Source organism: Marmota monax, unplaced genomic scaffold, assembly GCF_021218885.2.
Source record: "Marmota monax isolate L192 unplaced genomic scaffold, Marmota_monax_Labrador192_F-V1.1 WCK01_AAM20220418_F8-fsc00125, whole genome shotgun sequence".
Lineage (NCBI taxonomy): Eukaryota > Metazoa > Chordata > Mammalia > Rodentia > Sciuridae > Marmota > Marmota monax.
This window is the reverse complement of record NW_026695235.1, coordinates 8,593,638-8,618,236: the sequence shown is the minus strand read 5'-3', so window position 1 is coordinate 8,618,236 and position 24,599 is coordinate 8,593,638. Positions and strand designations below refer to the sequence as shown.

The 24,599-nt window shown below is 41.1% G+C and overlaps 1 protein-coding gene across 1 annotated transcript; it reads left to right on the top strand.

The window, feature by feature from the left end:
- The first annotated feature begins 15,186 nt into the window (after positions 1-15,186).
- Positions 15,187-21,163, top strand: Hmgn1 (high mobility group nucleosome binding domain 1). Its single transcript, XM_046439185.2, has 6 exons — positions 15,187-15,385; positions 15,664-15,696; positions 15,769-15,798; positions 15,879-15,929; positions 18,543-18,668; positions 20,325-21,163. Exons 1-6 carry the CDS (start codon positions 15,371-15,373, stop codon positions 20,370-20,372), a joined length of 303 nt encoding a protein of 100 aa, XP_046295141.1. The 5' UTR covers positions 15,187-15,370; the 3' UTR covers positions 20,373-21,163.
- The last annotated feature ends 3,436 nt before the right edge of the window (positions 21,164-24,599 follow it).

Here is a 24,599-nt window from a genome sequence, read left to right as displayed (position 1 = left end):
GCTGACCTTCCCCTGGCCTTCCTGGGTTCCGTAGTGGTGTCCTACCCATCCCGCTACCTGGGGTAACCAGTCTTCCAAAATTCCTGTTGGGTCATCGTCGCAACTGCAATTTGGTCATATATACAAACCATTTGTGTTATTAATACTTTATTTAAATTGACCCACTTTTGTTCCTAAGTAAACTTACTTTAAAACAAAATAAGCCTTTGGTTAAACAAAAACTACCTTATGGTGACAGGTAACTAAAAAATGTTTTCTCAGCAGTTTTTATATGTAAAATGTCTTGAGTGCACATTTCAGAAACTAAACACCAATAAATTTAAATGACGTATAAAATTGCACGCTTGAAAAATAAGTTCATGAATCAGAAGACAATGTTCAGACGCTGGAGACATATTCAGTGGTAGGGGCTTGCCTAGCAGGCACCATGCCCTGGGTTCAATCTCCAGCACCAAAACAAAATCATTTACAACCAATCTAATAATAAAATTTAGGTGAAGATCAGGTTTTGCAACAAAAGAATCACAACTCATGTCTGTGTAGTGTATAAAGCAAAAGATCTTTTGTTGTCTTTTCTGTCATGGTTAGATTCTGAGAACTAATTCCTATCCAAAATAATGCAAGGATCTGTGATTCTACACATTTGTTTCCAGAAAACACGTGAAGCACAGCTATTCAATAGCAGTAGAATGAATTATTTTCACGAAAAAGCATATTAAGTTGATAGGTGACTGCTAAACTAACCAAAACAAAACAAGCTTGGGGCCTCTCCCCATAACCTTCCCCTCCAGCTGGACCCCCCAAAAGGGCAGCTAGGCTCCAGGGTCCCCCAATCCCATGAGACTTCAATCCACACGGAAAAGGAGAAGCTGTCTGCTGAATAGTATGGCCATGCCTCCCCCTCCTTCAATCAACCCCAGCTGAACACCTAGGAATTAGTAGAAATCAGGTTTATTGGCTGCAGCTAGGTCCAGAGGAAGGCTTTTGCCTAAATCAATTCATTCCTCCGATCCCCAAGTTCAGAAATGTTTAGAATTTTATGCGCAGTGTGTATGCGCAGTGTGTAGGGGAGAGGGCACTAAGAAGCTCACCATCTGCAGAAGTCCACATAAAAGTAGGTTTCTTTTTTTTTCCTACTGTTCTGGACAATCAATCCAGACCTGGAAAATAAATCAAGGACACTCTCTAAGAAAATCAGTGCCCGGGAAAGGGAAATTTACCTTCCCCTCATTTGTACCATTTACTCCTATCTTTGGGACTGTAAAGGACTTTCCCTAGGATCCAACTACTGTCCTTTGAAAAGCAAACGATTCTGTGAAGGCTCAGGCCAACTAGAGGCCTTGAGTTAGTCTCCCTTATCGCAGTCTGCTTCTGTAAACATATTTCCCACCTGAAAACTTTTTTTTTTTTACAAAAATTCTTGCTCATAGTCTAAGAACAGTTTGGTGAGAGTCTTTGGAAAAGCTTAATTAAGATTTTCTGTGGAGGAGAGGTGCCATAACACAACTTCTGCTTTTCAGGCTGAAGAGGAAAGCATCTGATGTTCCCCACCCCTACCCACAGCCCATGCTGCTGTCACATATTCCCAGGAGAAAGACCCCTCCATTCCTAGTGAACAAAAATTCTGAGAAAAGAACACTGGAGAATGCCCCTAGACTGATGCAGCAGAGGTGGGAGAGACCCAGTGCTGCATGGCCTTCAGAGGTGACTCAATTTTAAAACCTCGGCTCTGCTGTTACTTCATTTGGGCAACTTTAAAAAAAAAAAAAGCAGTAGCAATAAAAGTTTGAATTCTACTAATTTGTGGAAAGAAAGTAGAAAAGCGGGCACATCTCAATATGAATCTGAATCAGTCAGTCTAGATCTGGTATAGGTTACAGTGGTTACAGAAGCTCATAGAATGACTGTTAGTTTTTTGATTCTGCAATCACAAGCTACCAAAATTAGTAGCTTAAAATGCATACATTTATTATCTGACAATTCAGAAATCTGAAATGCATCTCACTGGGCTAAAATAATGTTCTTGAGTGTCATGAGCCGTCCATGGGCTGTGTGTGGACTCATAGCCTCATGAGGGGATAGTCTGGCATTGGGAACCTCCCATTGGACCCCTACAGTGATTGACCACCTGATGCAAGTGAACTTCCCCCTCAAACTCTGCCAAAGATCCCACACAGCACCTGAGATGGGTATGACCTGAGAAGATGCCAATCAACCTGCTGACTGCAAGACACCAGGAAGCAAGACTCCGCCCTTGAAACTTTATCCCTGCCTTTGAGGCACCCCCTTAAATAAACCACCAGAGCCATCTTATCTTTGTCTGCTGGGAGCCATTAGCCAAGTGGGTATGACAATTTCCTTGCCAGCGTACCCCATGTTGCAGTGACATTGAATGTAGGTGACCTTGCTCAAGGACCAAGGCGGATTAGGGTGTTCCCGGTTTAGGGTGTTCCCGGTTTAGGTTCCAGGTTTAAGGTTTAAGATTATTCCTGCTGGGAATAGGGCGTATCCTGCTGCCTGAGTTCCCCTTGAGTTCTCACGGGATTCAGACAGTATATTTTGGAGATAGAAGCCCAGTGGAGGTGGATTTGGGCAGAGAATGTGGATTTCCCCAGAACGTGATTGTAGACGGCTGGTGTGAGTTCGGGAATAAAGAGTTGCTGTTTGAATCTACAAGCTGTGTGGTGGCTCGTGATTGTGTGCCCAGCCAGACTGCGGCATTTGTCTAGTTCCAGTGCCCAAGTGGACTAGGTATATCAGGGACTTTGCTTCTGTAAATATATTTCTGGCTATTTGTGTTTTGTCATTCACTAATTATTTGAGACTTTAAGTTTTAGGATGGCTTACATCCTCCTGGGCAGGAAGAAGTGAGATGCTGGCCATCGCCCCTGTTACATGAGGACATTATGGCAAACAAAATAAACCAGTCACAAAAACACAAATCATGCATGAGGGCTGGGACTGTGTCTTTTGGTGGAGTGCTTTCCTAGCATGTGTGAGGCATTGGGTTCCATTCTCGGCACCACATAAAAATAAATAAAGGTTCATCCACAACTAAGTGTGTGTGTGTGTATGTATGTGTGTGTGTATATATATATATATATATATATATATATATATATATATATACACACACAAATAATGCTCGATTCCACTCCCATTAGATCTCTAAAGTAGTCAAACCCTCCAAAACATGGACTAGAGGGAGGGGGAGACAGGTAGTCATTGTTAAGTGGGTGCTGAGTTTCAAGTTTGCAAGGTGAAAAAGTTCTGAAGACCTGGTGCACAACAATGCAAACATACATGACACTACTGAACAATACACTATAAAATATTTACAATAGCCGGGCATGGTGGCCCACACCTGTAATCCCAGTGGCTTATGAGGCTGAAACAGGAGGATCGAAAGTTCAAATCTGGCCCCAGCAAAAAAGTAAGGTGCTAAGCAACTCAGTGAGACCCTGTCTCTAAATAAAATACAAAATAGGGCAGGGAATGTGGTTCAGTGGTTGAGTGCCCCTGAGTTCAATCCCCAGTCCCCCCCCCCCAAAAAAAAAAAAAACTACAATGGCAAATTCTATTACCAACATCTGTGAACATCTGTGCCTCCCATCTTCATCATTGGACTTGACAATGAATAAATTTACCTCAGAAGTTTGCATCTAGCATTTATGCAATATAATAAAAATTTTTGTTGTTTCAGAGGTTTTCCTTGTTTTGTCTTTCAATGATGAGGCTTGGAAAAAAATTTAGGGATGGGAGGAGCACTAAGGATTGAAACCAGAGGTGCTTTACCACTGAGTTACATACCCAATTCTTTTTATTTATTTTTAAAATTATTTTATTAGTTGTTGAAGGATATTTATTTATTTATATGTGGTACTGAGAATCGAACACAGTGCCTCACACATGCTAGGCAAGTGCTCTACCACTGAGCCACAAACTCAGCCTCCTTTTTTATTTTGAGACAGGGTCTTGCAAATCACTGAGAATCTTGCCAAGTCACTGAGGCTGGCCTTGAAATTGGATCTGTCTGTCTCAGGCTCCCAAGTCACTGGGATTACAGGCGTGCACCACCACATCCAGCAAAAGGAAGAATATTTTTAAATGGACAATGGACCGTCTCACATATGTCAGATAAATAAGTTTAATAAGATTAGTAATACACATTTGGCTCACCTTTTAATTTAATGAAATCAAAATTTCAAACTGGAGAAAAATTATAACATAAATTTGCCATATATGAATTTTTTTACCAGAAATTTTTAAAAAATGGGGGGCTGGGGATGTGGCTCAAGCAGTAGTGCGCTTGCCTGGCATGTGTGGGGCACTGGGTTCGATCCTCAACACCATATAAAAATAAAAATAAAGATATTGTGTCTATCTAAAAAACTAAAAATAAATATTTTTTAAAAATTTGCAGGCAGGGAGCTCTTAGGGATTGAACCCAGGGCATAGCACATGCAAGACAAATGCTCTACTACCAAGCTACATCCCAAACCCTTTCTTATATTATTTTGATACAGGTTTTTGCTAAATTGCTGAAGCTGGCCTCAAACTTGTGATCCTCCTTCCTTAGACTCCCAAGTGGATGGAATTACAGGCAAATGCCATCATGCCCAGAAAAAAAAATATATATATATACACATACATATATATATTTTAAAGGTATTAAATTATTCTGTGTATCAGATATTTTACCACCTGCAGATAAAATATGATGATGAGCCGAGCACACATCTGTAATCCCAGAGGCTCAGGGAGCTGAAGCAGGATCATGAATTCAATACCAGCCTCAGCAACTTAGCAAGGCCCTAAGTAACTCAGTAAGATCCTGTCTCTCAATAAAATAAAAAAAGGGGGTCTGAGGATGTGGCTCACTGGTTCAGTAGTTAAGCTCCCCTGGGTTTAATCCCCAGTATCAAAAAAAAAAAAAAAATATATATATATATATATATATATATACACACACACACACACACACACACATAGATGATGATGATGAATCAAATGCTTCCAGTCCTTGTTCACTTGGAGCTTAACTAAACAAATACCTGTAAGTCCTGTAAATAATTACCAGCATGCAAAGTGTTCTGAAAGGATACATAGGTTTAAGTAGGTAATTGTCTGTCCTGGTTCCACGTTGTAGGCTTGTGGGTGCTCATTACGTTGTTGTCAGTAAATAATATAATATGAAGGAGGACTGTGCATGAAATAAGGGTGGTTGCATCATTTAAGATATTTTCCCAAAAAAAAGTATGGGTCACTATAAAATAGAGGAGGCCTTATCTAAAGTGAGGGTTGAGCATGAGGGTCAACAAGGATTTCCTATACTTCATTCTTTTCACCTCACTCTCATGGAAAAGTACACTGCACTAATTCAATGGTCCTATGTTAGAAAATTCCAATAGAAAACAAGAAAATCAACTTTCTGATCGTCTTGCATCCCACAGGACCAGAACTCACTAGTGACACACTGAAGAGGCAATTCTCTGTTCCCTTGAGGTTGGATCAGAAATGAGAAAGAACACCGGACTGTTTCACACCAAGTTTCACAAAGAATCTGAACATACTCAAGACCAACAAGTGAAACAGATGAATCTACAAGTGTGAGATCTGTCATCTCACTTTGAGCTATTAAAAAGTAACTTTGCAGGCCCAAAGTTATTCATTTAGATAATAAGAAAGCCCATTTTAGCTCAAAAATAAATGTCTGATATTCCATACACAGTTAAGAACAATGAGCTGACCACATAGCATGATGCCATTGAAAGAACATTTTGCAATGTGTGAAAATATCACTATAAACAGCAGGAAGACATTGAAGAACCACGTGATAATAAAGATTTTAAATCACAAATTAAACTACATTGTAGTTATGTTCAAGAAACAGGGAAAAATATATCTGACTCATCAATTTTTGTCAAGTTGCGTTTGATTTCTCTGAAAAGAGAAAATGACACTCAGATAGAAATAATATTTTATATTATTTGATTATAATGAAAGGTCACATTGTTTTTTTTTCCTGTTTTGTCCTTAAGAAAGTTAAATGACATCTTCATTAGTTACAATGCTTTTAAGAATTCAGAAAAGAATCTTTTTTTATTTTAAAAAGACTATTTAAAAAGAGTTACTCTTAAAAAAAGAGTAACATAAAGAGATCATTTTTTTCAATTTTGATAGTTACTCTCACCAACACTGCAAACTACAGATGTGGGTTAATCAAACCTAAGATTATATCCTCCTCGAGGTTTATGAACCGGTTTGCCTCAAGACATGTCAGGTAAACACTTCTATGCCATTGCCTCTGATTTTAGGATCCACATAAGCTGGGAAATCTTTAACTTCTTAATGTGATCTCAACAGTCAGAACAAGTGCCCCTTTTCAATGCAGTAAATATTTTTAAAACATATTTTTAGTTGTAGATGGGCACAATACCTTTATTTTATTTATTTATTTTTATGTGGTGCTGAGGATCAAAACCCATGCCTCACACATGAGGCAAGCGCTCTCCCACTGAGCTACAACCCCAGCCCTCAATGCAGTAAATACCTTTTATTCAATTCTTTTTTTTTTTTAGAATTTATGTTTTTTTTTTTAAGAGAGAGAGAGAATTTTTTAATATTTATTTTTTAGTTTTCGGCGGACACAACATCTTTGTATGTGGTGCTGAGGATCGAACCCGGGCCGCACGCATGCCAGGCAAGCGCGCTACCGCTTGAGCCACATCCCCAGCCCTTATTCAATTCTTGACTATTAAGTAGTTGTCCCTTGAGAGAGGACTTCTTACCTGAAGTACAGTAGCTGAGCAATCTGGAGAGAAACAAGCAGTCCTTTCTTTTGATGTTTGGAAAGCCATGCTTCACTCCCACGCATGAGAATGATCTGACCAATCTCTGGCTGGCTTGGTGTTCTTTCTAAAATAACAATCAATGCTATGGACTCCTAGAGGGGAAAGCTTGTAATAATAGAAATTCCAGTGATTTTATTATTGGCAATTAATTTTATAGTCATATACCCACAAAATTTTGAGATGATTAGAAATATGCTGCATGTTGAGTTCTGCGTCTGTTGCTCACGCCTGGGCTCTTCCTCTGCATTCTGGTGTTTCCAGGCAACTCATTCATCATAGTGGCAGCAGACAGCTCCTGTACTTTCCCTTGTTTGCATCCCATTCTCCTCATGCTTCGGAAACAGTGCAGATACCAGATGCAGCAGTGAACTAAGTATTCAAGTGCTCTGACTGTCACGCCCCCATACCTTCTCTTTCACTCACAGCCTTGTACCACACCTACCCTCATTTATCTCCCATCTTCACCACGGGACAAACTGGCTCCGAGGCTGGGCTTTAGGGGACACTGTATCATACAGCACAGCACAGCAGTCTAGAATTGTTTCCATTTCTTCCCTTCCTCTCTGACTTTGGTCTGGATTCTGCCCTGCCACTCACTGAAATTGCTTTCAGTATATGGGTCATGGGCATGTTACAATCCTACTTGACTATCCACGTCTGGGCTTTCAACTCTCACCTGCACAATCTCTTCTTTGAAATATGTCAAATGTATTTTTCTGCAGCTATTGAGATAATTACACAACTTTTATCCTCCATTCTGTTGATGTCTTATATCACAGTTGATTTGAATATATCAAACCATCCTTGTGTCTCAGGGATAAATCCCACTTGATCATAGTGTATGATTCCTGTAATGTGCTGTTAAAATTTGTTAGATTTTTTTTTTTAAAGAGAGAGTTTTAATATTTATTTTTTGGCGGACACAACATCTTTATTTTGTATGTGGTGCTGAGGATCGAACCCGGGCCGCACGCATGCCAGGCGAGTGTGCTATCGCTTGAGCCACATCCCCAGCCCCTTTGTTGAAATTTTTGCACCTATGTTCATCAGACACACTAGCATGTGTGTGTGTGTGTGTGTATGTATGTATATATATATATATATATATATATATATATATATATATATATATATATATATACACACATATATATATATATTTCTTGTAGTGTCCTTGTCTTGCTTTGGCATCAGGATATACTGGCCTTATAAAATTAGTTTGGAAGTGTTTCCTTTTCAAATTTTTAGAAGTTTTTTTTTTCTTTTTTTAATTACTGATCCATTCTCCTTACTAATATTGATCTCTTTAGATTTTCTATTTGTTCTTGGTATGTTTTTTGTATCTAGGAATTTATCCATTTCTTCTAAGTTATCCAATTTTTGGCATATTCTTGTTCATACTAGATTCTTATGATCCTTTGTACTTCTGTAGCACATGTTTTATTGCCTCTTCTTTCATTTATTTTTATTTATTCTAAATAAAGTTTTGTCAATTTTGCTTTTTTTTTTTTTTCTTCTTATACCAGGGATCGAACCCAGGGGCACTAAACCACTGAGCCACATCACCAGCCCTTATTTATTATTTTGAGACAAGCTGCTCAGAGCCTCACAAAGTTGTTGAAGCTGGCTTTTTTTCCTTCCTTTTTATTGGCGCATTATAATTATGCATAACAGTGGGATTTGTTATATTCATACATGCACACAATAAAACAGTATAATTTGATCAATTTCACCGCCCAATATCTCCCCTGACCCCCTTCTTCTATTCTACTGGTATTCCTTCTATTTTTTTTTCAATTTGTTCAAATTAGTTATACATGACAGTAGAATGCATTTTGACATATTGTATACAAATGGAGCATGACTTCTCCTTCCTCTGGCTGTACATGGTTTAGAGTCATACCAGTAGGGTAATAATGTCTCTTTCTACCATCCTTCCCATACCCACAGCTCCACCCCTCCCCTCACTCAAACCAGAGTTCCTTCATTCTTCCCTATTCCCCCCCCCCCAGCAGAGGTTGGCTTTGAACCTGCAATTATCTCCTGATTTGCTAGAATTGTTTTTAAAAACCAACTCAGTTTCATCTGTCTGTTGTATTTTCTATTCTCTATTTATTTAAGTTCTAATATTTCTGTCACCCTCACTGCTAATTTGGGCTTAGTTTGTTCTTCCATTTCTTGTTCTCTGATGTATAAACTTAGGTTGTTTGAGGTCTTCTTTTTTTTTCCTACTTACTGCTACTTTAGTTCCTCTTATAACTGCTGTTACTGCATCCCATAAATTTTGGTATGTTGAGTTTCCACTTAATCATTTGTCTTAAGATCTCTCTCTCTCTGAGGCAGGGTCTATCTAAGTGGCCCAGGCTGTCCTCATACTTGCCTTCCTCCTGGCTCAGCCTTTCAAGTCACTGGGATGATAGGCATGTGTCATTGTGCCCAGCTTAAGATTTTTACTTTGATTTCTTGGTTGTTCACAAGTGTGCTCCTTAATTTTCACAGATTTGTGATTTTTTTCTCCTGTTATTGATTTCTAGCTTCTCCCATTGTATCTGGAAAAGATACTTGGAATTATTTTAATCTTCCTAAATTTGTTAAACCTTGCTTTGTGGCCTGATACGTGATCTATCCGAAAGAATGTTCCCCGTGTACTTCAGAAGAATGTGTATGGAATACCCTGTGTTTGTAAGGTCCTTTTGGTTTATAGTGTTGTTCAAGTCTGCTCTTCCTTATTGATCTTTTAAAAAAGATATTTATGTATTTTAGTTGTAGATGGACACAATACTTTTTTTATTTTTATGTGGCACTGGGGATCGAATCCAGTGCCTCACGCATGCTAGGCAAGTGCTCTACTACCACAGAGCCACAACCCTGACTCCCTTATTGATCTTTTGTCTGTATGCTCTGTTCATTATGGTAAGTGGGTACTGAACATCCAGACTATTGTTTTATCACTATTTTTCCCTTCATTCTGTATTCACTTTTATATTTAGATCATTGATGTTGGGTGCTATATCCATAGTTTTCATATCCTCTTAATGAATCACAACCCCTTTGTAAAATTTTCTCCTTAGTTTCTTGTGACTATTTTTGACACAAGAAACATATTTCGCTAATAAAAGTATAACCACCCCTACTCCCTTTTGGTTACTTTTGTATGGACTATCTTTTCTCACCTCTTCATTTACAACCACAATGTGGACAGGTGTAAATGCAGAGGTGGAGAAAAGATATCCATGCAAAAGTGAGCATACCGTAAGTAGCATATAGGTGCATGTTCTTTTTTAATCCAGGCATTCTCTGCTTTTTGACTTATTTAAATTGTTGTTTAAGGATTTATTACTGCCTTGTTGTTAACTGTTTTGTTTTGTAGTTTCTTTGCTTCCTTCATCCTCTCTTGCTACATTCTTTGTGGTGTTATGTTTTGGGTACATATATTTTGGTAGTATGTTTTTATTCCTGTATACACTTATATATTTGCTACAGGTCTTTTTAAATTTCCATATGCACATCTTATCATCATGAGAGTCTGACAGCTTAGTTTCAGTTGCACATAAAAACTGCACTTATACTTATCCCTCCCATTTATGCTATGGCTATCACAGTTTACATCTTTTTTTTTTAAGAGAGTGAGAGAGAGAATTTTTAATATCTATATTTTAGTTTTCGGCAGACACAACATCTTTGTTTGTATGGGGTGCTGAGGATCTAACCTGGGCCGCACGCATGCCAGGCGAGCACGCAACCGCTTGAGCCACATCCCCAGCCCCACAGTTTACATCTTTTGAATCATTAAGTCATTAACAAAGTATCCATACCTTTGTGTTTTATGTTTATACTAAAGTGATTTACATACCACATCACAGTGTTATTCTGATTTTTATTATGTACTCACCTTTACCAGTGAGTTTTATACCTTTGTAAGTCATTTGCTAATGTCCTTTCATTTCAGCTCAAAGAATCCCTCTAGCATTTCCTGAAAAGCAGATCTAATGGTGATAAACTCCTCAGCTTGTGCCGCAGTCTGGCTGGGCACAAATGCCGCAGTCTGGCTGGGCACACAATCACGAGCCACCACACAGCTTGTAGATTCAAACAGCAACTCTTTATTCCCGAACTCACACCAGCCGTCTACAATCACGTTTTGGGGAAATCCACGTTCTCTTCCCAAATCCACCTCCACTGGGCTTCTATCTCCAAAATATACTGTCTGAATCTCGTGAGAACTCAAGGGGAACTCAGGCAGCAAGATACGCCCTATTCCCAGCAGGAATAATCTTAAACCTTAAACCTGGAACCTAAACCGGGAACGCCCTAATCCACCTTGGTCCTTGAGCAAGGTCACCTACATTCAATGTCACTGCAACATGGGGTACGCTGGCAAGGAAATTGTCATACCTACTTGGCTAATGACTCCCAGCAAGCTTGTTTTTCTGGAAAAGTCTATCTTTCATTTCTGAAGAACAACTTGGATAGGTGTAGTGTTCATGGTTGGCACTCTTTCCTTCAGCACTTGGAACGCGCCATGCTACTCCCTCCTGGCCTGCAAGCTTCCCACTGGGAAATCCACTCATACAGTAGGATAATGGCAGCTCTCCTGGAATTGAGTGGCGATTTTTTTCTTACTGCTTTCAGAATTCCCTATATTTAATGACTTTTGACAATTTGATTATAACCTGTATCAGTGAAGATCTCTTTATGGTCAACTGAGTTCTTTAAGCATTATGGATCTGGATAGTTCTCTTTTCATATTTGAGTAGGCTTATCATTCTTTCTTTAAATAAGCTGTTTCTTTCCATGCTCCTTTTAGAACACACAAAATATGACTGATGGTGTCCTATAAGTTCCATAAGCTTCTTTTACTTTTTTCATTCTTTTTTTCTATACATTAAAGATGGCAAGATGGCTAATATGTGTTTTACTACAAGCTTTAAACAATAGTACATCTCTACAATGGAATGCAATGCAGTCAACAAAAAAGAAGGACGGGTCTTTTAAGGACTGATAGGAAACACTCTCCTCTGTTAAGTGAAGAAAGGAAACATTCAAACAGTGTGCGAAATAGAGGGGAGAAAAGAATAGAACAAAATCTATGACCTGCTTCCTAAAGTTCTCTATTGCTCTCTCCTCCAGTCACTACCTCCCTACCTCATGCCAGTCAAGAATCTCTACCCTGACTCTTCTATTTTTTTTTAGCTGTAGATGGACACAATACTTTTGTTAGTTCTTTTTAATGTGGTGTTGGGGATAGAACCCAGTGCCTCATAAATGCTAGGAAGCGCTCTACATTGAGCCACAAACCCAGCCCTCTTTTTTTTACTTTTTTAGTTTTCGGTGGACAGAACATATTTTATTTTTATGTGGTTGTGAGGATCGAACCCAGCGCACCCCACGCATGCCAGGCGAGCATGCTATGGCTTGAGCCACATCCCCAGCCCCCAGCCCTCTGACTCTTAAGAGACTAGTTCACATGGTATGTACTCTTAGACCTGGTGTCTTTCTCCTTATACTGTATGTGTAAGATGCATCCATGTTGTTGAGTGTGGTTGCAGATGGCTCATTCTCAATGCCAATAGAGTTCCATTTGTTTATCCATCTTTCTGTTGACAGGTATTTAGGTTGCTCTGTTTGGGCTTCTGACAAATAGTTCAGCTATGAATATGGTACCTTCATGTTTTGTGGTGAAAGGGTATAAGCATATTTATTGAGTACATTTCAAGGAGTTGAATTAGGGTCACAGAGTGTTTACCTTTGAAAGGCACTGCCAAATGGTTTTTAAACTAACTTCTAGTGGCTCCAAGTGCTTCTGTTGACAACTCCAAAAGCAAAACAAAACAAAACCAACCTGGGCCAAAACCAACAATCATGGGCTGCCAGTTGTCATCTCTGGCCTACTGCATCTTCAGCTTATAGAAGAGCTTCATGAAGTAAGTTTAAATTTCAGCATGGCATGCCCTTAATCCTTTGCAACATCCCCAATTCCAGGATAATATCAAACTCCTTACTCCTTTCACAGGCAGCCTTCCTCTTTTGTCCCTTTCCTGAATTGTCTTGTTTTTGTGGCACTGGGAATTGAACATAGTCTCATACATGCTACGCAAGCACCTTATCCCTGAGTTACATCCTCAGCCTTTTCCTGATCTTTTTTCTTTTTTTTTTGACACCAGGAATTGAATTCAGGGGCACTCAACTACTGACCCACATCCCCAGCCCTATTTTCTATTTTATTTAGAGACAGGATCTCACTGAGTTGCTTAGTGCCTAAATTGCTGAGGCTGGCTTTGAACTTGTGATCCTGCTGTTTCAGCCTCCTGTGCCACTGAGATTACATGCATGCACCACTGCGCTTGGCCTTTTCCTGATCTAAATGTGGATATTTTCCACACCATTCCTGCCATTTTGAAGGTTCTGGAAAGCTGCCAGGCTCTAGCTAATTTGCATGCACTGAAAAATGCTGTCACCCCTGCCTGTGACTTCCCTTTCCTCAATCCTTGGTAAATTACAAGCCTCAGTGATAAGATACAGGGCTGACACAGGGCAAGTGCTTGGACCAAATTTGTGCACAAACTCAGGCACTCTTTGATGCTCAATTTTTTTTTTAAGGTAATGGGAGAAAGCGCCATTAGACAAAAGAAAAGGTAAATTTTATTTCCACCTTCCCCAGAATAACTGATACCACTTTCTTTGAATATATGAGGAGTGTGTATTTGTATGCCCCACTGCACCCCACCCCAGCGCCTCCAAAGGCTGAGAATAAATGGTGAGTAGCAGGAAAGGCCCACTAACAAGTTAATATCCTGCAAAGATGAAGTTAGGGAACCTCTGAGGCATTGCATTCCAGATAGAAAGAGGGCAGGTGATAATGCCTGGAAGCAGGGAGTGCCTGGCCAGTTGGAGGGGCAGAAGGTGGAAGAGGTGAGCAGGGATCAAAGTTGTGGACTTAAGCTTGATGAAACTGCAAGAGCTTTTATAAACTACTCTTGAGAAATGTAGTCTCGTGAAAAAGCGAGGTATAGGGCTGGGGTTATGGCTCGGTGGTAGAGCACTTGCTTAGCCTAGGTGAGGCACTGGGTTCAATGTTCAGCACTGCATATAATAAAAACATTAAAAAAAAAAAGCAAGAGTTTTTGACCAGGAATCAAAAGATCTAACTTATGGTTTTAAAAATCCACTTCGGGGTTGGGGTTGTGGCTCAGTGGTGGAGTGCCTGCCTTGCCAAAAATTTGTGTCCACCAATAACTAAAAAAAAAATTTTAAAAATCCACTTCAGAGGAGCTCTGCCCCTCTTTTTGCAGTTGCTGAGAAGGCGCGATAGCTTACCTAATTGCTACCAAATGATGGACATTTAGCATACTTCCAATATTTTACTCAAAAGCACTTCTAAGTATTTTCCCTTCCAAAAATTCCAGCTGAGAATTTTCAATTAAATTTCCCCCCCCCTACGGTAAACCAACTAAACCAGGCCTCTTAAATGTCTTCATTAAAAAAAAAAAAACAGTAGCGTGCAATCCAGGGTTACCAGCTCAAACGCCAGGCCTAAAGCCATTTTCGCTTAAAACTGAGCTTAGGCAAGCACCGAGTTTAAAAGAGACGGCGTGCTCCTTCAGCACAGATGGAACAGCTAGGACGGGTTCTCAAAAGCTAGATCCCTAGAACTATCCGGCTCCAGACCCAGAACCCACGCTATTATAGCAGTAGGCACGGGAGGACCGAAGAGTCAGTATTAAATATTCAATATTAAACAGAAAATCAGACCAAAGCAACCACGCAGGGAGGGGAGAAGCACGGGGTACGCGCCGGGTAAGTCTTCCCACGACCCGCGCCAGCGCCTGCGCACTACGCCCACCCCGTAGGCCTGATTAGCCTTTCTTGCCGACTAACGTAGGGAACAGTTGCTCGTTCGTGAAACCGTTTTCCCTCTGCCTTTCCAGTCTAGGAGACCACTTATGAAATTCCGAATCGAGCTACACGGAAAGCGAAGGCTCCACGCTGGTGGATTTCAGGACCTGCAAACCTCAGGTGTCCAGGGGCATGGTGGGTGGGGGCACCCGCAGCCACGTGACAAGCTTCCGCTAATCGGGGCGAAGACCGCACTTTGCGGCTCGGCTTCAAACGAACTACCGCAAGGCCGAGCGGCCTCTGGGTCCTCCCCCCTCCGTCTGGGTCTGGGGCCCCGCGAGACGCCGGCCGGGGTGGGGGCGCCGGGGGCGAGGGCGGGGCGGCGGGGTCGAGTGACGGCCGGCCTCACCTATTCCCGGCGCGGGCCGAGGCGCGCGCGCGGTGCGATAGGCGTCGCAGCCAATGGGGGTGGGGGGCGGCCCGGCCGGCGGGGGCGCGGGGGGAGGAGGGGGCGGGCTCCCAATCCGGTTCCATCCGGTTCTCCCACCGCCCCCTCCGCGGGTCGCAGCAGCTCCGGCGGCCGGAGCAACAGCAGCAGCAGAAAGCTAGGCAGCGCAGCTTCGGAAGGCTTCCGCGCGCCGCGGCTCGCAGCACTCGCACGTGCTCCGCGCGCCGCCAGGATGCCCAAGAGGAAGGTGAGCGCGGCTGCGGCGCGCCGAGCCCCAGACGCCCCGCCGGCTGCGCCAGGCCCCGGCCCGGCCCCGCCGCACCCACGGCGGCCGCGCCGGGCCGGGCCGGGCGGCGCGCGGACGGGCGCGCAAGGCCTGGGGGGCGTCCTGGAGGGTTTTGTCGTGGGGGGGGCGCGGCCGCGGCGGCGGGAGCGCTGACGTCACGCGGCCGGGCATTGTTCTCTGGCGCGGGGCGCGGGCGCAGGCGCGGCGGGCGGCGCCCACTCGGTGTGCTTCCTCCACAGGTCAGCTCGGCCGAAGGCGCGGCGAAGGAGGAGGTGAGCGCGCGCCCGGGGCGGGGGGCGGGGTCGCGCGCCGCCGCGCTCGCTGACGCCCTTTCTCTCCCACAGCCCAAGCGGAGGTCGGCCCGCCTGTCGGCTGTAAGTATGGCGCGCCCGGAGGCCGTGGGGTGGCCGCGGCGCGCGCGGCCGCCGGCTCAGCGCTGCTTTTTGCCTTTCAGAAGCCTGCTCCTGCCAAGGCGGACGCCAAGCCTCGGAAGGCGGCGGGCAAGGTGGGTGCGGCGCCTGCGCGGTGGGCCTCCGGTCGATGGTGGGGCTGCGCGTGGATCTTCGCGCGGGGTAAGGGGAGTGGCGCGTCCCATTAAGGCCGCCAGCACTTAGGAAGTCTGAGCTGGAGGAGCGTTGGCTTCAGGTTCAGAGGAAAGCTGGGCGGTGCGGTAGGTACTGGTTCGCTCCTGCACCCCACGTTCCCACTCCCAGGGACAGGGCCTGGTAGGGACACGGCCGGCAGGAAGGACGGGTAGGTTTGTGCACGGTTTCCAAGCCGAGAGCCCCTCTTTTCACCCTGGATGCGGGCAGATCAGAAGTGTGTGTTCCCTGAGAAGTATTTTATTGCCAGTGCAGTTGCTGTCCTAACAGCCTTTGGGTCAACGGGATGATTTATTGCTCCAGAATAAATTTATGACGCACCATTCAGATTGTGGTTTGCAAGTTTTCAGAATACAGGTTATTCTTAGGTGTATGTAAATCTGATGACTTTTAAGTTAAAAGCAAAGTGTATGGAAGTCATTCATAAACTTTCACATTTGGGCATATCATTGAAAACCATCCTCTGCAAGGCTCTACCTGTATCATGATGGGAGTGATGGCGGGGAGTGTTTGAAAATAACGCCTACGTTCCATTCCCAAAAGTGTAGATGGAAGGTTGGCACTGCATGATTGTCAGAAGAGGCAAGCTGGTTGGTTTTTTAGGCTTTGAGTTTTTTCAAGCATTGTATAGAATTGAATGTAAAAATAAAAGGCATGTTTTTGTAATCTTTTTAAAGATAAATGTGCAAGGAAGTAATAAGTATAATACATCACTCCAGCAGGCAATTAAGTAGTTCTCCATTCACACAGTACCATAGAAACTTTTCATGAGTACCTGAAAAAAAGTGAATGTTGTTATAAAATGTTGGTATAAGTATCGTTATTACCCATCTTTTTGATTATCCACTTTTTAAACAGGTTAGCTAAAATACTTGCTTGTTTCACTCTTTTTTTTTTCTTCCCTTTGTTTATCTATATCTTGATTTACCTGTAAAATATTTTAGATGCAAACAGTTTTACCCCCAGTGGGTTTGGGACAGCAGATGTAATCTTTCCCCCCCCCTTCTCAAGGTAAGTCTAACTATCCCTATTTGAGGAAAAAACTTGCAATTAAGTTTTCTCAAAGGAAAAATGGGAGAAGAGTTTCTTTGTTTTTATATTTAGTTTTAATAAGCCTTTGTCTTAGTCTTTGAATACAGTCCAGCTCTATTCAGTAATGTGGAGTAAGCACTACTTGGTGCATTGATTATCAAACTGTATAATGCATACACTTTTTCAAGTTACTTCTAGTGTGAGCTTCTGACTTGTATCATTTCTTTAGGAGTAAATATTTCAAAAGCTGAAACATCATACTTAAGAAAATTTGGTTTATTTTTGGTACTGGGGTTTGGACCCAGAGCCTTCTCATTGCTAGGCAAGCTCTCTGCTCTCTCCCTATTCCCCACTTAGCTATCAATGGTTACAAACATTATTATTTCAAGTCAATGATAATGTGTATTTTACTTCACTTTTTTTAAGGCTTTACATTTGTACATTATTGGGACAGTGGTTCTGAAATTAATGACATTTATAGAAATCAGGTTACAAAGAAGTTCCTAAGTATAGAAGTAATTATAACACTTCATGGTAACAATGTACAGCCATGTTATTCCACATGTATCTGTTTATAAATATATTTGTAGGATTAATAGTCATCATGGTGTCATATATGAAAGGCCACCACTGGCACAGAATACCTTGCAGTAATTTTTTCCCCCACTTAGTTTTGAAGATGTGAAATCTGCATGCATGTCTTGTGGCCATTTAACTTAAGTAATTGGTCAGTACTCATAGGAATCTTTTATACAACCTACTGGTGACCTAACTTAACTATTATTACAGTCTTTATTTACAGGGAACTGTGTGAAGTTTTTATAAGCTGCTGCTTCCTCATTGGTAGATGATATCCAAAAATACTGTTTTATATTGCTTTAAACTAGTATTTCGGTTTACAATATCATACTAATACCTGTGCTTTTCAGATTCTTCAAACACCTAAATGAAAAAGATAAAATTGATCCTTTTATAGCTACTCATTAAAAGATATCAAGGGATTAACTGTAGCAGAATAGTCAACATGACCATACAACATGGTGCTTTTTCCAGGTGAATGGTCTTCGTGTGAGGGTAACAGTCTTGTCAGGACAGTGATTATCTACCAGATGGATTATTATTCAGGCTTAAAAGAAAATTGTGGGTTGGTAGGGTTATACTGGGAAGACATTCTTAAAGCTCTTCTGCTTGTTTTGTCATGTAGAACTTAAAAGAGGGTAGGGGTAATGGTGGCTGAAAAAGTGAAGCACAGGCTCTAGTTTTAATCCTATGGCTAATGAGACTTGATGTGCAAACACTCTTATAAATCTCCTTAGCATATTTTGTCTTCATTACTGGGGGTGGATCTTAAGTTACCTTGTGGATGAGGTAACTCAGGTTGATGTGTGCTTAGCATTGTTATAGTGGTTACCATGGATGTAATCCATATTGAGTCAGTGGAAGTATGAAGTTTATACTTAGAATATTCTCCTAATCTGTTTTAGGATAAATCATCAGACAAAAAAGTTCAAAAAGGGAAAAGGGGAGCAAAGGGAAAACAGGCTGAAGTGGCTAACCAGGAAACTAAAGAAGATTTACCTGCAGAAAATGGAGAAACGAAAAATGAGGAGGTCAGAAGTGTTGTGTTTGGCATTGATTTTTTTACTCTGAATAATAGGTTTTCTTTATAAATTTATAAATAAATTTGAAAATATATATATATAAACAAGTGAACACAAAATTTTAAAGTACTCAGTATCATCAGTACTGTGTCTGTCCACCATCTAAGTCATACAGAGAATTCATTCATAATTCTTGGTATAAAAAATTTTAGGAAAGAATTTACAAAATGCTATGCAGCTTAATTTCTTTCCACATGAACATGTACCTTATGTAGGTATGCAGTTTCTTGTTTTCAAATTGTGTACAGATCTGTCATATTGACTAGGACATGCTTGAATCTTGGGTATTTGTTGATTGGGTTGTCCTCAATTTCTTGAGTCCTCCTACCTCTTTTTTTTTTTTTTTTTTTTTTTAGGGGAGGTTGTACTCAGGATTGAGCTCAGGGTACTCCACCACTGAGCTACATCCCCAGCCCTATTTTGTATTTTATTTATTTATAAACAGGGTCTCACTGAGTTGCTTAGGGCCTTGCCATTGCTGAGATTGCTAAGGCTGGCTTTGAACACGTGATCCTCCTCAGCCTCACAAATTGCTGGGATTACCAACATGTGCCACTATACCGGGCTCCTGCCTTATCTTCCCTAATAGCTGGAAGTAGTATATCAGACATGCCACTGTCCCCAGCTTTGGTTTGGTTTTGTGGTTCTTGCGACATGCTAGGCAAGCACTCCCTAAACTACATTGCCAGCAACTGTTTTTGGTTTGTTTTGTTTTGTTTTAGTACTATGGACATTGCTTGAAGTTTTTTTTTTTTTTTTTAAGTGAAGTATTTTGATTTTAGTATGCCTTTATGTTAGTTACATTGGCTAAACTGGAAAAAGTAAATTACTGCCGGGCGCGGTGGTGCATGCCTGTAATCCTAGTGGCTCTGGAGTCTGAGACAGGAGAATTGCCAGCAAAGTCGGCCTCAGCAATGGCCAGGCAGGAGCCAAACAACCCAGGGAGTCCTTGTCTCTAAATAAAATACAAAATAGGACTGGGAATGTGGCTCAGTGGTCAAGTGCCCCTGAGTTCAATCCCTGGTACCAAAAAAAGGTAAATTATTTAGTTACCAGCTTTTAGACTGATTTTTTACAGATAAATTCTTAGTGATAAATATTTCTAAATTAGCTGGGTTTTAGTTTTTTTAACTTCCTGATTCTAACCACATGTCAAATATTACATGAAAATCTCATTGTTAATTACATTTAAAAGGAATAAAGGAATAAAGTTGACCTTCTGGTACGTGTTACCAAGTATAGTTAATTCTCCTTATTTTTAGTATTTGTTTTATTAAGTTTTCTCAAATGCCAGACCATCACACCTGGGGAAATACAGGGTTAGGTTCCTGAAATTGTAGTTGCAATTGTAGAATTGCAACATTTTTTCAACTGATGTGTACATTACTTTGTTTTGTGTGTATTATATATTATAAGTCATGCCTGGATGGTGAAGCTATCCACACCTTTTCTCTGTAAGGCACATCACACCCTTCTCGGATTTAGCAACACTAACTAGACATCACTTAGACAAAGTAATGGTTAATTTAAAACCTGTGTGTTAAATTCTGAATATCAAAGATGCCCTGGAAATCAGATGTTTAATTGCTTTTCTTTGATTTACAGAGTCCAGCTTCTGATGAAGCAGAAGAGAAAGAAGCCAAGTCTGATTAATCATACACCATGTCTTTTCAGTGGTCCCGTCTCCCTTCTTGTACAATCCAGAGGAATATTTTTATCAACTATTTTGTAAATGCAAGTTTTTTAGTAGCTCTAGAAACATTTTTAAAAAGGAGGGAATCCCACCTCATCCCATTTTTTAAGTGTAAATGATTTTTTTTTAGAAGTGAAATCATTTGCTGGTTGTTTATTTTTGGGTACAACCAGAAAATAGTGGGATATTGAATTATGGGAGGCTTGGACTGTCTTTGGTATCAGCTTAACATTCCATAGGTGGGGGGTTAGTTTTATATCCTACAATACAAAGCATATTAAATGGCAGTTTGGAGTCACAGTGTTGCATTTAATGTCTTGAATATTTTAAATTACTTCTATTCCTGTGTTTTTTAGTAGAATTGTTTCCTAAAGAAGACCACTACTGGATCATTGCTGTCAGAATCGTATGTACTCTGTAACATCTTTGGTTGTGGAAGTCTAGTTTTCCTAATATTTTTAATGTGCTGTGAAAGATGAAAAATTTGAGTATGTTGTGTGTGACAAAGTTTTGAATTAGTGGGACCTAAGTAATAACATTCAAAGATACTGGTACTTGATATTCTATTAAGGAAAAAATGCCTCCAAATTAAAAGCTGGAAAGTCACTGGAATAACTGAAAAAGAATCACAGTATAAAGCTTTTTAGATTTCCGGTACGTGTGTTAAGAATTGTGTACAAAGTGAAATGTCTGTGTACTGATTCTCAATACAGCCAATAAAATCTCAAACACGAAAATGTTTTGAATTTTATTTGGAGAATTTGAACATCTGTGTACTTAGAAGATATTTGACTTTTAAATGTCTTTAGGGGTAGATGGGCACAATAACATTATTTTCATGTGGTGCTGAGGATCAAACCCACTTCTTCAAACGTGCAAGGCAAGCACTGTGCCACTGAGCTACAACCCCAGCCGAAGATGTTTCTTTTGAATTAATAAGTACAGAACAGGCTCCAACTAAGTATAATAAGGTTTCTATTGTTCATTTTTTTAAAGACCACTTCATCATGTTTTTCATGCGGGGCTCAAGTGATATTACTGCCTCAGCCTTCTGGTTGGCTGGGACTGTAGGCCACTTCCTCACACTTGTTAACTTTCTCCCAATGTCAGTGAATACCCTTCTGTAGCATTTACCAGTGCTGGGTAGTATTTATTTCAAGAACATGATATAGCAGACATTTAGACCTCCCCCCCCCACACACACACACACATACAAACAAGTATAGTGGTTCAATCCCTGCACCTCATTCTTTTAATCCACAGCCAAAGATGTATCACAATCTCCACTTTGTGGATTTACAAAAAAAGAGGTAGTTGAAAGTTACTAAACAGAAGTAGCTCAGTAACAACTGGTTTTATTTTAAGAAAATTAAAATTAGGATTACATTTTTTAAAAAGGACTGAAAAATACAAATAAGTGTTTATGTTTAAAGTTTTTTTAATTGCAAAACTTTTTAATACTTGACTAATAGTTTATTATGTGACTACCAGGTATGGTGGCACAACACCTGTCAAGGACTTGGGAGGTAAGGCAGGAGGATCACAAATTCAAGGCCAGCCTCTGCAACTTTGCAAACCCCTAAGCAACATCCTTAACATATAAGTGCAAATTATACTAATCTTAAATTTTTTATCACTGAAAGCATTTATTTACCTTTGGAAAATTACAGTTAAGCAAGGTGCCATGGCACATGCCTGTAATCCCAGCGATTTGGAAGGCTGAGGTAAGAGGGATTGCCAAATTAAGAGCCAGCCTCAGGGCTGGGATTGTGGCTCAGTGGTAGAGCGCTCGCCTAGCACAAGTAGGACCTGGGTTCAATCCTCAGCACCAGATAAAAAACAAAGGCATTGTATTGTGTCCATCTACACCTAAAAAATGTTTAAAAAGCCAACCTCAGCAACTTGGAGAGACCCCCCCCCTCCTTTTTTTTTTAATGTTTATTTTCTAGTTGTAGTTGGTCACAATACTTTTATTTTTTTATGTGGTGCTGAGGATGGAACCCAGGGCCTCATGTACAAAGCAAGCGCCTGATTGCTGAGCCACATTCCCAGCCAGAGTCTTAGAATAAATAACCCAGTGGTTGGGGTTGCTGAACCTGGAGGATTGGGAATTCAAAGCCAGCTTCAGCAATTGCAAGGTGCTAAACAACTCGGAGCCTGTCTCTAAAAAAAAACAAAATAGGGCTGGGGTTGTGGCTCAGTGATTGAGTACCCCTGAGTTCAATCCCTGGTACCAAAACCAAAAAAGTTAAACTAATGACAGTGAGTTCAACTTACTTATGAGAACTTAAAAAATACACTACTAATCTGTTATGCATGATTGATAGAGAAGAAAAGTTGGAAGCCCTGCATGCTTGGATGCATGTTAAAATGTGCAAGACTCATTTCCACTGATGCTGATTTGGGTTTTCAGAAACAATTTTTTTTTTGACACAATACCTTTGTTTTCTTTATTTTCATGTGGTGCTGAGTATCGAACCCAGGGTCTCACACATACTAGGCAAGCACTCTACCACTGAGCCACAATCCCAGCCAGGGAAACATGTTGCATGAATTCTCACTTTCTACTTCTTATTTTGTTTATCTGAAACCATTGTGAAGTAGAAATTCAACAGATTTATTTGAGCTGATAAGCCTGGTACTCTGGTGAAGGAGTGCATGCTGTCTCCCTTATGCAGGTCTCAACATAGTTCTTGGTCACCATCAAAAATGAGCATTTATCTCTATAAAGAAAAACTATGATTAGAATCTTTGACACAAAAGAAGATCTGAGTAAATGAGATGCACACAACATTTCTAGGAAGAATCGCTAAGGGGTCAGTTCTACCTAAAAAAGTAATGCAGCGAGCTGCAGGGTTGCACACCTGTAGTCCCAGCGACTGGAGACTTGATGCAAGAGGATCATAAAGAACAAGAAGAAAAAAGCCAAATAAATATTTGACCTAATAATATTTTCTCCCCACAAAAGAATCCATTGTCATAGGTCCATATATCTACCTGTAAAGCTGTCTGAAGCCACTTTTGCAGTGGGTAGCCACGGCCATTCCCAGGGTAGGAAGGGAATTTAAGCTTTTTAATACATTTATGTCTGCATGCTTTGAGTTTTTTAAAACAAGTATATAATCACTTCAAAATTTTGAAAACAGGGCTGGGGATGTGACTTAGTGGTAGAGCATTTGCCTAGCATCTGTGAGCCTCTGAATTCAATCCCTTGGGCATCAAAACTACAGGAAGAAAAAAATTCAGGTTGGGATCAGCTTATGTCTGTTTATAGTTGAGCTAGAGATTCTTAAGGGACTTCCCAGGGAACATCCCTCAGTGGTTAGAGCACTTGCCTGACATGCTCAAGGTCATGGATTTGATCCCCAGAGTTTAGAGTTGCCCTGTGAGGGCAACTTGAACACACCCCTTAGTGTGCAAGGCCCTGAACAAATCTAAAGTTTGGAGCTTCTCTGAGGTAATCTGAACCCTCCCCAGTAACTTTAATCCCCAAGCATGCCAAGAATCAGAGGCTAAGTAGTAGGATTCCCAACTTGGAACTCTTGCATGCAGTTCCGGAGTATGCAGGGGCATGGATAATCTATTGAAAAGGTTCTGGAAAACATCTTGCAGTCTGCTCTCGATGATCCATGCCGTGGCAGCAAAGGAACAGCATGTCAAAACAGTACACAGGCAAAGGGCACACAAGATGCACTCTGCATCTGAGTAGAGACAACTCACCCTGTGCTTCGTCTGCCAAGCCCCTCTGGGAGGGTCTTCCCACATCTGCAACCTTGGGAGGGGTCAGGTGAGTGAGGGCTTTGGAGGAGACAGAGTGCCTCTAGGAGAGGCTCCTTCTACCTTTTCACTGTCTTATGCTCTCCCTCTTCTGGGAAGAAGTGTTTCCAGAGAGGACTTTGTCCACTTGGGGTGATCAGAGTGGGGAAGGATTTAGCCTGACTGAGGAGGTGGTAAGGTCTTTGAGTTGTCTTGTTTTTCTCAATCTTCAGTTGCATTATGTAGGGAAGATAATTTGGATGGGGGTCCTGGTTTTTAGTTCAATACTGGCTTTGGGGTTTCTTGTACAATTTTTTTTTTTTTTAGGGGAGTGATAATAGGGGTTGAACCCAAGGTGCTGTACCTCTGAACTATACCCCCAACCCTTACTTTTTGGAGACAGAGTTTTGCCAAGTTGTTCCAGGCTGGCC